Source organism: Eptesicus fuscus, chromosome 3 (assembly GCF_027574615.1).
Source record: "Eptesicus fuscus isolate TK198812 chromosome 3, DD_ASM_mEF_20220401, whole genome shotgun sequence".
Taxonomy (NCBI): Eukaryota; Metazoa; Chordata; class Mammalia; order Chiroptera; family Vespertilionidae; genus Eptesicus; species Eptesicus fuscus.
Genome location: NC_072475.1, coordinates 106,867,273 through 106,881,891, shown reverse-complemented (window position 1 = coordinate 106,881,891; position 14,619 = coordinate 106,867,273). Strand labels below are relative to the sequence as shown.

Here is a 14,619-nt window from a genome sequence, read left to right as displayed (position 1 = left end):
AGGTAGCTCTAGAGGAGAAATTGTATATACTGCAAAGTTTTTCTCATGGTGCTTCTCCTTGGAAGTCAACTCAATTTGCAAAAGGAACTCCTCTCCTAAGTTCTTCAGGCCCTTCTTACTACTCCAGTGATCTTTCTCATCTAGAACTACACCTGTATTTAAGAAGAAACATTAGTCCCATAGACCTGTATAAAAGCTTTGGGGCTTTTTTTTTTTCTCCTAAAGCAGTTACCTGGCTGTGTTGGAACAACAGTGGAATTCTGTGTTTTTACTCCATGAGCATAAATAGAATATTGCCTTGAGGCTTTATTTTTAAAGATAATCCGGATTTTTTCACCAGGAGTGGCAAATATTAAAGGACCTAGGAAATATAAAAAGAAAAGTGTGTAAATAAACTTAAATTATTTTGAATTATGAGTCATCTGTCTTCTTAAGTATTTACAGAGTAAGTCATTCTTATCCTTTTCCTTAACACGTAGCAAATAAAACACAAACACATTTAATAAGTGGATCATTGCTGATTTATAAAACATGATTTTTGCCTGGAAAATTTTAGTCATCTAGAATTTTTATAAGCTTCATCTCTAGAAAACCTACTTTGATGGGTATCAGTTAATGCATACAAAAACACACAATTTAGAAATGGAGCACTTCACTTTCTTTCTTGACCCAACCTCATCATTTAAGCCTTTAATTCTTTCCCCCCTTCACCCTAGTGGAAAATTGGAAGGAGCTACAAGGCCTTTTTATGATCCAGGGTAATATTCTTTCTGATAGACCGAAGACCCCTTAATTTTACTTTCTCTCTTTCATCCCAGGCCAAGAAATGAAGGTATAACATTTGCTACAAGTCTTCCTTCTATTTGAAAGCAGATTGAATTGGTGGCTCTAAAAATTCTGAAACAGAAATGATTTTGAGATGAACTAAACAGTAAGAATTCTCTTCAAACTTGTGCTATAATTACTAAAATCAGAGCCCTGAAGAGACCTGGTGAACACTGGCTAAAGTTAAAGTCAACACCTCTTTGACCCCCATGTAATTCTACCTTCCCAAATGCTATGCTTGTTTTTCCTTTTCTATAAAGTGTTTTGTTGTTGTTGCTGTATAAATGATAATGGGATCTAGAGAGTCATATTGTATTATTTATCTTGTTTCATTTGGCCAGAATCTTAGAGAAAACAAATGTCCTTCTGTTACTAAAGATAGGTAACCACCTACCAGCAGAGGATTCTAGATAGCACAGACCTCCCTTTCTCCCTCCCTCAAAAAGGGGCAAGCTCAAAAGTCCAGAACAATAGCCACTCCCTTCATGGGCATGTAAATCCATCTTCTCAGGATCCCATGCCAAAAATGCCCTTTGATAGATACATAAATAGCAGGAACCAAATAAGATTGGGCATATGGAAATACCATGTGAGTTCTGGAAATAATAGGCAACATATAGAAAAGCCATTTTACATATGAAGTCATCATATGACCTATGGAAATGCCATGTGAAGCCTAAACAATGACCTGTTACTTATGAAAATGTTCCATGTGGGTGCTCAGTGGTATAGGTTTCTTAGCTGATCTGTCAAGGTTGGAAGAAAGGGCTATAATTTTCCTCACTCTTGGACAGAGATAAAACTGAGTCAGAACACTTAAGTGTTTAAATTAAAAGCAAATTTAAGCAAAGAAGTGCTCCTGCTCACTATAGATGAATTTCTGGACTTCATTTTAATTTCAATGCAATTATTGCTACATGCTATATCTAAAGTCTCTCCCAGATCCATAATTCTTGGATTCTGAGTGCAAGAAACCAAGCAATGTGAAACCAACCACATTAATTTTCAGCAGTCTCTCTATTTTCCTTTAAACAATACTTGAATCACTCTTTTTTCTAGTAAAACAAATTAGAGTTAGCATTATAGGCATTTTTCTCTGTCAAGATGGAAGTTGACAGTATCCTCAATGTGTGCAACCATCTCTAGTGGCTGAGGACAAGAAGCAAACACCCCAAACCAATCTTACTGTATATCTTATACCTAGTATATCCAGATGCTTTTCATTTTCATTTCTTTTTGTTTGCTTTGTGAATGTGATATCATCATATTGACGGTATATGACTTTCTTATATTTGGACCCAAGAAATGTTCCAGTTTTATCCAAATACATGTTTGTTTCACTTTGAGAAAATGAAAATAAAGACAAAACCCACAAAATTAGTTAGTTTAACAATTAAATTAGATACATTCTCAAATGGAAGAACTACTTATTGAAATAATATAATTTATTAATATCTAGAAGCTATTGTACCTTGGAAAGTACTTCTTCTTTTTAAAAATATATTCATTCTGGTAAGATTGTTGAATATTTATTCTGTACTTTAAAACACATTTTAAGAATAAAATTTTAGTTTTGATACATGAATAAATAGTAAGAGAGAGAACTATAGAAAGAAATCAAATTTTACTAAAAATAAAATTACTGTCTTTAATTTCAGGTTTTCAGAGGAACAGATGTAGATGGAGATGAATGTAGACAAAAGGAAAATCTGACTGATTCCAAATGTTAAATGTAGTGAATTATGTTTATTATATCTCAATGTGATACAGTTGGATGGTAGCACCCATAAAGAAAATAGGATGCAACAAATGGAAAGAGAGACCAGAAGAAACAATTTACAGAAGAAGTTTTTTAGATTTGAAGTCATTTGGAATTTATGATATTATACATAAGTCAATTATCAAAATTTGAATGCATCCTAAACACACATAAAACAAACACATACCAATCACATACATGCATAGTACACACACATATCATACCAAACACAAAAACTTACAACACACACACACACACACACACACACACACACACACACACACTGAAAAGAAAGGGTAAGAAACTACAGGATGAGGCCTTCCTAGTTAGAGACTGAAGTTATCGCCATACTTCTTTCTTCTTTGTAAATGGTGCAGTTCTCTTTCCCACGTCCTGCTAGGAGAATAATCCCACACAACTTCCTCAGCTGCAATATAAAAAATTTTCTCCTTTTGGTACTGCATTTGATGAGGGAATGGCTCTGAACACTGCCTCACTTTGTATTTATGTTTCATGCCTCCTTGATAGTGCTGTGAAGTCAGACAAACCACATAAAAAATTCCTAGAGGTAAATAAGAAAATAATTCATAAAGTTTTGCATTCAGACCTCTTTCTCTCTGTGAAGTCATCTATAAGATATAAACCCCCAAAGGAATATGGTAAGATAGTTCATTCATTCTTTCACTAATTTTATAAATATTTGTTGAGTATGTTCTTTATGCCAGGCTTTCAAGGCACTTTAGAAACATCAATGAATACAACAGTTAAAAATCCTTGCCCTTACAGTTTATATTGCAAGGTCTTGTAGACATAGTATAACTTTTATGCATGTTGGAAGATAATAAATACTATGCATCAAAGAAAAAAGTGTAACAGTGTAAGAAAGATTGAGGATTCTGGGGTGAGGTGAGCTCAAAGGAGCAATGGACAATGTTTATAGGATGATTAAGATAGGCCCTGATGGTAGGGTGGCATTTGGGCAAAGACTTATGAGAGGTGAAGAGTAGATCTAGGGGAAACAGGTAACAAACACCCTTAAGATGAGGGCCTAATTGGTGCAGCTGAGGATCTTCTAAGAGGCCTATGTGCCTAGAGTGGAGTGAGCAAGGGTGACAGTAGCAGGAGACAAGATTGGTGGGGAAAGGAGGGCTGGGTCTCATGGGCCCTTGAGGGTCACTGAAAAATCTGTGGCCTTTACTTAGTGAAATGAGGAGCCATTGTGGAATTTTGAATTGATGAGTGACATATGGGCACTCTGGCCTCTGTGCTGAGACTGGACTGGAGTGGGTAAGGTGGAATTGAAAGGATACCTGTTCGGAGGCTGTTAAAATCATCCATGAGAGATGATGGTGGCTTAGATCATAGAGGTAGTGGCAGAGGGAATGAAAGGAAGTAGAAAGGATTTAGTTTAATACATTAAAAACTCCAAGGAATAACCATGACTAAAACAAATCACCACCACCACCACAACATCAAAAAAACCCAGCCTGGTTCAGAACAGAGAATTCCACCTGAATTCTGATTGTCTTTTAATTTGGTAAATTTTATGCTCATCACATTCTGACCCTGCTTAATATTACCTTCATAGCAGTAACTCTCTCTTTCAACTCTTTACATGTTTTTTATTATTGTTATTAATTTTTATGGAGAGTAAGATTCAAAAAGATGGACAAGGAGGAAAAACCTTCAGATTCAGAGGGTTTAGGAAAGAGAACTTGTTTAGGATAAAATGATTCTCATATAGCACGGTACTTGACATGTAGTTGGTTTCTCCACATGTTTATTAGAAATTATATTGTTTATGAAAGAGAATGAAGAGAAGACAAATATTTTCTTTTAAGTTCAGGGGGAAAGAGAGGAAGGAGTAGGGCTGGGCTGGCAATAACTTGCCACTGAGTGAATACCTGCAACAGAGAAGAGAGTGTTCGAGAAAGATTTCTCCTCCCCCTTAATTGCTCTTAATCACAGATTTTGTTTGTTTGAAAAGCAAAACTAAAAGCTTTGGAATATAGAAAATGTAGTCAAATGAATCTGTGGCATTACAAAAAGTTAAGATACAAATCCATGGTATTTATAGAGTAACTAGTTCATTGTGTAGACAGTATTTGATTGATGCCAATAGATTTTTTATCAAGATAGATGATTTGTGTGTGTGTGTGTGTGTGTGTGTGTGTGTGTGTGTGTGTGTGTGTGTGTGAAGTTGGATCTGCAGGATAAAAGAAGGCACTAACATTTTCTTTAAAGTCCAACATATTCCAAGCACTTTACTGCATCTTTACTTCTTATATCTCATGGGATCTGATCATTGCCTATTCCTTTTTGTAAGTTGTAAATTATCACAATACTTATTTTACAAATGAGGGTGTTAGGTTTAGAATGGAGGCTTAGCTCCTCTGATCCCCACAACAATTCTCTGATATGGGATGTATTTTTAAAAAATATTTTCTAGTAACAATTAACCTCATTGAAGTCAAAACCTCTCCCTTGAGAGCAAAGCTAACAAGGAGAGATATAGGAGAGGGAGGCAGAGGAAGGAGGGTAAGGTAGAAGCAGAAGGAAGTTCTGGGAAACAAATAGACAGGAGAGTAAGAAATGCAGCAGATAGTTGAAAAAAGACAAGATCAAATGTTTCAAAACATCTTCACTGCTTTTGAGTAGTGTGGGTTGGTTTAAAGCCTGAAGCCAGGAAGAAAAAACTGGGATAGAATGAGGTTTTTGTGTACAGGAAGCTGATATACCAGTGCTCCTATAAATTAAATGGAAAGGGCAACAATTTTCCAAGCACTATTTGTATGATTTATCTTATTCTTCTGTACAAACAATATCCAGTGCATATAATGACACTGTTTTTCATACTTTACACATGTTTCTGGCTGAAGGAGAAGATTTACCACTTACCTGTGGAATCAGTTGTCATTAAAAGTGTCTGGGAAGTGTGGGGGACTAGGGCCACAGTGTCCCCCCTTTCTCCTGCAGAAATGAAGGTATTTCCTGAAAAGTATATCCCATGTAAGTCTTGCTGTGACCCCACACTAAGAACGTGCCATGAAATGTTGTCTCCTAAGCACATATCCAGTCCTGGCAGATTTCCATACATGTATCCATTTATAGCTGCAAGACATTTGAGACAAAGACAAGAGAATTGAATTTGACATGTCCTTTTTTTTTTAATCCTCACCGAGGATATTCCATTCATTTTTAGAGAGAGTGGAAGAGAGAGGGAAAGACAGAGAGAAATATCTATGTGAGAGAAACACATTGATTGGTTGTTTCTTGCAGGCACCCCAACCAGGGCCCAGGCCTGGGAGAAGCCTGCAACAGAGGGACAAACCCTTGACTGGAATCAAACCCGGGATCCTTTGGTCCACAGGCCAATGCTTTATCCACTGAGCCAAACCGGCTAGGGCTACTGACATCTCTTGAAACACAACAAAGAACTAATCATAAAGCAATTTATTCATTTGAGAATATTAAGGTGACCAGAGTCAATCCTTTCCTTTTAGATTTCAGAAAACTAAGGCCAGAGGAGCAGTTAAGTGTCCAATGGCATTAAGCTAGTGAATGGAACTGTTAAGAGCAGAGCACAAGTCTCCAGACCAATCCTTTCCCCACTACATCTAACACTATTCCAAAACTACCAACCAACCAACTCAACAAATACCCCACCCAACCACTCCACTCATTTGTCAATAGAGAAATACATGACTTTTCTGTCTTAATTAAACAATATATTGCGCCAAAAAGGCATTGGTAAATATTTGGTAAATTGAATTTAACATAATAACCTTGGTAGACAATTTTTTTTATTGGGAAATTATATTTAAATTTAACATGAAACATATTAGCCAACCATTCAGCCATGAAACATGCATTTTTTAAAAAATGATCTGTAATTCCTTAGGCATAATGAAATTAAACAACTGCTTAATATATCTGTCATGTAAATTAAATGTTTTCTTACAGTACATTAAGTTAGAATCCTGGAAACTTTGATCCTCTTTATCCACACTTTCAGGTTCTGTGGTAAATGTTCTAATATTTTCATCCAGGAGATGACTTTCATTTTCATCAAATATTGTGGCAAGTAGGTAAAATTCTTTGTCTATTCCTTTCTGTGAATGAGGATAGAAAAAAGAATAGACATGAATTATAGATGGTCCAAGGATTTATCTGAATACAAGATTTTATATATAATGAAATCTGTGTGCTCCTAGAAATTGTGATCAATCGACCTCCCACTTACTGGCATTTCTATATATAAGGAGCTATTATGCAAATTGTCCATTACGGCATCACAGTAATGACCGTTCAACAGGCTGCGTGCACATGGAGCACCTCTAGGTCCCCTCCCTCCCGCTCCCGCAGTGGCGGTGGCGGCTCCCTCCTGGCTCCCTTGAGCAGCAGTGGCTCGCTCCAGCCTCCTGAAGGGCACAGGCCCCTGCCGGCTCCCGGCTCCCGGCTCCCGAGGAAGCAGTGCAGCTCGCTTCGGGCTCCCGTGGGCGCCAGCAGCTTGTTCCCGCCTCCCATGGAAGCTTTCTCCTGCCGGCTCCCAAGGGCGCGCTGGGGCTCCCACTGGCTCCCAGCTCCTGCGGAGGTGGCAGGCGGCCTACTGCACACAATATCGCATGCTGGGCCACTGGTTTTATACAAAGGCATGAATCCTAATGAATGGGTTTATCAGAACTAACAAGTTGGAGAAATCTCTACAGCTGTTTTCATATAAAGCTCTTACTCTAGGGATTTCTACATCTGAAACGTTATAAAATAAATTACATAATCAGATAATCACAGATAGTGGCTTTTCATAGCATGCTTTATAGGAAGTAAGTTAAATAAAATGTTTTTAATTATAAATTATAGAAAGTCTGCATTTTAGGGTTTATGAATAAATTAAATATGTATAATATTTCTATTTTTGGATAAAAATTACATGTAAGAATTATGAGACTTCTAAATGACTTTATATAAATTAATACAAATATATAATCACATTTTAAAATAAAACATACATTTAATCATACATAGAATTATACTGGGGAATTTACAAGGCTTCATTACACATGAATTATAATTTTAGAAAAGAACTTGGATATTGATTATTTGTGAGTGAGGAGTGAAGGAAAATCATTCATCAAGCATTTATTGAGCACCTACCTACCACATGCCACGGAGGGGCTATAGTTGTTACAATAAGTAAATAAAACCCCTGTATGGTTTCAAGGAACTTATGGTCTAGTGGAAGAGAAAGACCAGTAAAAATAAATGCATGAATAAGTGCTTTAATAAAAACAGATAAGGAACTATGACAATCTGCAGAAACTTTAACTTTAGTTAGGAGATATTGTCTGAAGGGCAGGAAGGAATCCTCAGTATGAGTTTTAAAAATGTCTTCACTTTTAGCAGGTGAAACAGTGAGGAAAGATAATTCCAGAGAGAAGAAAGGCAAAGTCAAAGGGATGAGACTTAGCCTTCCTTACTCAGGGACTAACAAGCTAATTGTGCAGTAAGGCCAGAATGGCCGGGAGCGAGGCAGGAATCTGGAGTGATTAGAAGGGTCTGATGTTTGATGTCCGAGTCAAGAAATGGTGGAGTAATTTTTAGTGTGGAGAGTGCTGTAACTAGATTTGAAAGGAAGGGGTGTGGAGTGATATTGAAGCAGGATTAGAGTGGGGACAGGAGTTAGGAGGTTAAAGGAATTCAGAAAGAGATAATGGTGCCTAAAATAAGGCAATAGTATTGTAGATTTGGTGACTGATGTTACAGAATAGAGAAAAGAGGGTGACTTAGAAGGGGGAAGGACAGGTAGTAGCCATGCAGAGGGAGAGGAAGAGTTAAAATAGTTGGAATTAGAAATGTTTGTGGAACATGCTAGGGTGGGTGTTCATTGGGCAGAAGATATATGTCTGGAGTTGAGGAAAGGATGGAATTGGGAGACATCAGCCCACAGAAGTGAAAGCTGTGGACAGCCCCATTGCCTTTTTCCCGCAATTCTGTCTCAGGCAAACTCTCACCAAGGCATACCTGGACATAGGTCCCCTGACTCACCTGTTTGCCATCCTTTCTGAGGCTTCCCTTTCTGCACACCAGGAGAGGCCCTACGAGACCGCTGTTGGTGTCTTTTTTCCCATATACTGAGGAGTAGTAAAACCAGGTCAGGCAGTTGGGATCTGTGGAGGTAGGGCCCACTTCTCTTGGAACTTGCCAGGTATAGACAAATGTTGTGCCAGGATTTACATGTGAGGAGGCTGGAGGGATACCTATTAAGGAATAACCATTTGTAAAATGTATCTATTACCCAAAGTACTCTAGTCCAAACTGTGAGATCTCTGAGAGCAAGAACTGTATCTTGCCCTGACCGGTTTGGCTCAGTGGATAGAGCGTCGGCCTGCAGACTGAAGGGTCCCAGGTTTGATTCCAGTCAAGGGCATGTACCTTGGTTGTGGGCACATCCCCATTGGGCGGTGTGCAGGAGGCAGCTGATTGATGTTTTTCTCTCATTGATGTTTCTAACTCTTTATCCCTCTCCCTTCCTCTCTGTAAAAAATCAATAAAACATATTATAAAAAAAAAAAAAGAACTGTATCTTGCTCATCTTGTAGCACCTGGGGTGACAATTGAAAGGGGCCAAAGGAATCACTTTGCCACATTAAGTACACAGATCTGTTAAGGTGTGAAAAGTGGGCTGCATAATAACTTCAGGAGAAAATTTAATTTTTTGTTGACATTATATTACAGTACTAGAGGCCTGGTGCATGAAATTCATGTATTGGGGGTGGTGTTCCTCAGCCCAGTCTGCACCCTCTCCAATCTGGGACCCCTCAAGTGATGTCCCTCTCACAATCCAGGACCACTGGCTCCCAACCGCTTGCTTGCCTGCCTGCCTGATTGCCCCTAACCACTTCTGCCTGCCAAACTGATCACCCCCTAACCACTCCCCTGTCAGCCTGATTGATGCCTAACTGCTCCCCTGCCAACCTGGTTGCCTCTAACTGCTCTCCCCTGCTGGTCTGGTTCTCCCCAACTGCCCTCCCCTGCAGGCCTGATTGTCCACAACTGCCATCCCCTGCAGGCCTCGTCCCCCTCAACTGACCTCCTCTGCAAGCCTGGATCCCCCCAACTGTCCTCCCCTGCAGGCCTGATTGTCCACAACTGCCCTCTCCTGCTGGCCATCTTGTGGCAGCCATCTTGTGTCCACATGGGGGTGGCCATCTTGTGTGTTGGATTGATGGTCAATTTGCATATTACTCTTTTCTTAGATAGGATGGCTTGCTTGGCCCTCCCTCAAGTTCTACTTACTTCCTCCGGGTGTTTTGTAGTACGAGCCCTCGTTGCTTTTGCTGTAACGCAGTCCATGAGGCTGAATGCTGAGAGGCAGGGGACCATTGTTATAGAAAGTGACCTTGAGGGTGTCTCCTACCTCTGCCTTAATGACAGGACCTAGAAACCAAAAGAGTTAGTAGTTGCTCTGGTTTTCATAAACATAACTGTCAGGTTGTGTTGCTTGGGTAAGGGTCTGAGAACAAACTAAGGGGATGATGCCTTGAGTCAGATGATTCGGGGTCTTAAAAAATCACTTTGGATGAATATAATAAAGTTATTGGATTTTTAGGAAAAAAAGGAATGTAGTATAAAGTTGGGTGAATTGGATTATATTGTTTTTATGAGGTTTTAAAATGACAGCCGAAATCAATAAAACTGTGAGTGGGTGAATATTATTTTGAATGCACAGAATTTGTTTAAATGGTACATACTTATTACCTTCCAAGCTATAAATAGAATTTTACCAAGGATTCCAAGATGTTCTTCTCTTGCCTTCTGTGTTTGGAAGGAAGCGTCTGTGTATTCACGATAAACTAGTTTTTGATAAGTTCCTCCAATTCTTGTTGGGCCTTGTTCAAAATATATCTGAGATTTACTGTGCAGACAAAGTAGATACACAAAGAACTTTTGAGTTTACAGTGATCATGTAAAAAGACAGCAAGAATCTACATACATTTGTTTTAAAGTACTTGTTATTAAAGTACTATTTATTTTTAAAAGTAATTTATGCTCATTGTAGAACATTTGGAAAATAAGGAAAAACAACAAAAAAATTAAAATCTTCATAATGCTACCATCTATATAGAACCATTGTCAATATTTTCCTTGGATATCTTTTTAGTCTTTTGTGCGTGGCATGTAAGAATTTCCGTTTACCTAGTATCTACAAATTTTCTTTTGGAATAAAAATTAAAAAGACATATGTCTGATTTTTTTTAGGCAGGTAGTAATAAACATTGCTTTTAAAATAAGTATGTGCAGAGATGTGAGAATATTAAGATGAGAGATTCCATTATTATTTTATTATTCTACTACTAGAGGCCCGATGCATAAAATTCGTTTAAGGGCCTTGGCCTTGGCCTTGGCCCAGGTCCCCGCCTGCCCACTGTGGCCGCGGCTGCCCCTACCCACTGTGGCTTTGACCAGAAGGAAAGATGTCTGGTCTAATTAGCAGATTATGCTTTTATTATTATAGATAATAAAGAAAAATGGAGTCTGCTAGAAAAAAAATAGGCCCTAGCAATGAACTGGTGACTTGCAGTGTTAAGACTTGCAGTGTTAAGAAATCGTAGTATTTCTTAGCCAGGAAAATCAAGCAAGACAAAAGATCTATCACTCATTCTTACTTTAGCCAATATAAAATGAGTGTCAGACTCTGAACCTAATTTTTGCTCTAAGCCCAGATACCCTTCTCACAATTAATACAAAATTTCCATTAAACAGATTAAATAATTTATTGATGAGCTTAAAATGTAAGAAGAGAAAATATTCATTTGATATCACATTCTTAGTTTTCTCAAATTTTTTTTTTGTGTGAATTAGAACTTGATATTTTCTGACATATAACTTTAATTCAATAGACCAGAAGGATTAAAATTCCTGTAATTTTCAAATTGGTAAATACATTTAACAATTGGGCTATCAGAAAAACTATTTATGCACTTTTAAATACTAATGCTGCAGTAATGTATTTCAGTCTTAGTTTTTGGTCATTAACATAGCAATTGGTAATATAGTCTTAAATATTATTGAGTAAAAATATTTTTATAATATAATGTAAGGATGCTATAGGAAATGATTTAATTCCCTTCAGGTGTTAGCAGGAAAGTACAAATTACACATGAGGAATGCTCTTGAATTTTTGTAAAATTGCTATTGATAACATTATCCACTATGCTGTTAAGTGTCTCATAATTATAAAACAAATCCATTTTAACCCTCAGTGCTAGGAAACCTGTGAGCAGTTTGTTCTCCTTTGCACTGGCTGCTGCCAAGACATTTAGAGAACAATTTTGTGTGGCAATGATACTTAGGTTCAAATTTTTCCAATTATTGATATAATTAATTTTCTACCTTAATTTTATCACAATCTTTTTAGTATAAGATGCCTAAATCCTATTAAGGAATAGTTGGGTTCTAAAAAGTTTCAATTATCTTTATTTAATCATAAAGCTTCAATCAGCAAATCATTACCATCCAGCTGCTGTTAAAGGTTTTCCAGTGAAGAAATCTATACCAGATGGAGCATAGTTCCATAATGTTTTTTCAGCAGCAATATAATAATGTATAACACGGGTCCCATGTTCATCTGCTGAAGATTTTTGGCAATTCCTTACATTGAAAAAAGCCTTCATACTCTCTGAAAAACATTAAACCCAAGTAGAGAATGTTATGAAGACATGAAAACATTTTTTTGTAGTCCATATATATTTTTTATTTTAACCAATAATATTGCAACTTCCCCTTTCTCTGAGAAATTTTAGGTACTTTATTTATGGAATCTGTGTAAAAGCCTAAAATGTATGAAACAAGTGCAAAAGCCAGGATACAAAGATGAATGTTAGAAGATTATATGTTACAGGAGAATAACCAGCATTGGGCCAACTCAGAGATAAAAACAGTAACTGCCTACTGAGAAGAATTTGAGATTCTATTTGACCAAAAATGTCTTCCCTTGTAAGTATAAATTGCTACCACGAGGCACTAATGAGTAAGTTGGTTTATTAGATTAACTCTGGCAGCCAGGCGGAAAATCAAGGCAGGTACATTTTCATGAGGGCATCAATCTTGTGTTTTGATTTCAGAGTACCATTGGTGGAAATGTAAATTAGTATATACATTTTGAAGGAAATCTGGCAGCATTTGTTAAAATTAAAAACCCTTCCATTATATAATTTCATTTCTTGATAGTTAAGAGCAATATTTGCACAGGCATAAAAATAAACAAGTAAAAGGTATTAACTACAATATTGTTAATAAATAAAAAAAGTAGCCTTAGCTGGTTTGGCTCAATGGATAGAGCATCAGACTCCAGACTAAGGAGTTCCAGGTTTGATTCTGGTCAAGGGCACATGCCCGGGTTGTGGGCTCGATCTCCAGTTAGGGGCATGTAGGAGGCAGCCGATAAATGATTCTCTCTCATCATTGATGTTTCTATCTCTCTCTCCCTCTGCTTTCCTCTCTGAAATAAATAAAAATATATTTTAAAAAATAAATAAAAAAGTAGAAGCAATGAAATGTCTATCAGTAAGCAAATTGTTAGATATATTTGTATACACCCCTAATACGAAAAACTATTTGACACTTTAAAAGAATAAGTTAAATAGATGAAGAATGTCATAGAAAAGATTTCAAGACATATTGATGAGTGAAGAAAGCAAGAGGCAGAATATTATATGCAGTATGATCTAATTATGTAAAAGAACCACAAAACATAGCTATGTGTTTTTATTTGCACACGTTCATACATATTGTATGAAAATTCATAGTAAACAGTTTTGCAAGTATTCACACTCAATTGTTTACAGTGATTACTCTCAGGAGAGGGAACTGGAATGGTGGTGAAAATGACATTCCTTTCTAATGTCATTAGATTCAACCCTTCAGTTACAATGGCTGTGTGTGGTTCTCCTTTCCCCCATGGCCCTGAGAAGGACACAGCACTCAGGAAATCCTAATAAACACCGGTTGCTTAGTTGTTTAATTCATTGAAGTCTGATGTTAACCAAAGCATGAGACTTAGAAAAAAAGAAAGGTTTTGATCAGAGAAGTAAACCCCATTTTTGTACAAAGAAATAAAAATTAAATTCTTCAGTTCTAATAACAATCAGATTTTCTGATTGAAAAGTAAAACAAAACATTTACATGATTATATGTAGAATTTGGTTATATTTACAAATATAAAAGATCAATAACTTCATAATTGGCCAGCCTATTATTCAAAGGACAGTATGATTGCAGAGGATAATAAATGAAAATAAAAGTTTACTGAGTAATGGATTATAATTACAGTTGACCCTTGAATAACTCAGGTTTGAATTGTGCAGGTCAACTTATCTGCAGATTTTTTCATTTCATAAACAGAAAACATAAACTTATGGTATTGATACTTAGAGTACAGGAGCATAATTTATTTTCTCTTATAATTTTCTTAATAACATTTTATTTTCTCTAGCTTACTTTATTGTAAGAATACAGAAGATAATACATACAACATAAAAATATTTGCTAGTTGATTATTTATGTTATCAGTAAAGCTTCAACAGTGGGTTCTTAGTAATTGAGTTTTGAGGGAGTCAAAAGTTATATGTAGATTTCTGACTGCGAGGGTAGTTAGTGTTCCTAATCCCAACTTGTTTAAGGGTCAGCTGTATTTGTTCCTACATAATTCCTGGCTCTGCCTCTCACAGAGTTTTGGGCAAGAGTTTAATTTTTCTCAATTGAAAAACAAAAACAACAAACAAATCTGTAATAATACTTGCTCTGGCAGTGCTCAGGTTTTTTGTAAAACTCATAGGTTGATGAACATAAAAGTTTGTGTGTTGTGTTTTTTTTTTGTAAAAACAACAATAACAAAACCCCTTATATACCAAAAAGGGTTTATTATTGTAGATTTTTAAAAATATATTTAATTTATTTTTTACAGAGAGGAAAGGAGAGGGATAGAGAGTTAGAAACATCGATGAGAGAGAAACATTGATTCAGCTGCTTCTTGC

General features: G+C 36.7%; 1 protein-coding gene across 2 annotated transcripts in view; it reads right to left on the bottom strand.

The window, feature by feature from the left end:
• The window catches only part of LOC103302011 (ceruloplasmin-like), a 74,227-nt gene that overhangs the window by 38,116 nt on the left and 21,492 nt on the right, over positions 1 to 14,619 (bottom strand). For both annotated transcript variants that reach the window (XM_008159003.3, XM_054714111.1), the window contains exons 6-14: positions 12,098 to 12,263; positions 10,369 to 10,499; positions 9,881 to 10,021; positions 8,630 to 8,841; positions 6,546 to 6,696; positions 5,483 to 5,695; positions 2,936 to 3,146; positions 2,026 to 2,165; positions 233 to 361 (exon numbers count right to left, since the gene is read on the bottom strand). In XM_008159003.3, coding sequence (XP_008157225.2) covers positions 233 to 361; positions 2,026 to 2,165; positions 2,936 to 3,146; positions 5,483 to 5,695; positions 6,546 to 6,696; positions 8,630 to 8,841; positions 9,881 to 10,021; positions 10,369 to 10,499; positions 12,098 to 12,263 — 1,494 coding nt within the window. The remainder of the gene's footprint in view (positions 1 to 232; positions 362 to 2,025; positions 2,166 to 2,935; positions 3,147 to 5,482; positions 5,696 to 6,545; positions 6,697 to 8,629; positions 8,842 to 9,880; positions 10,022 to 10,368; positions 10,500 to 12,097; positions 12,264 to 14,619) is intronic.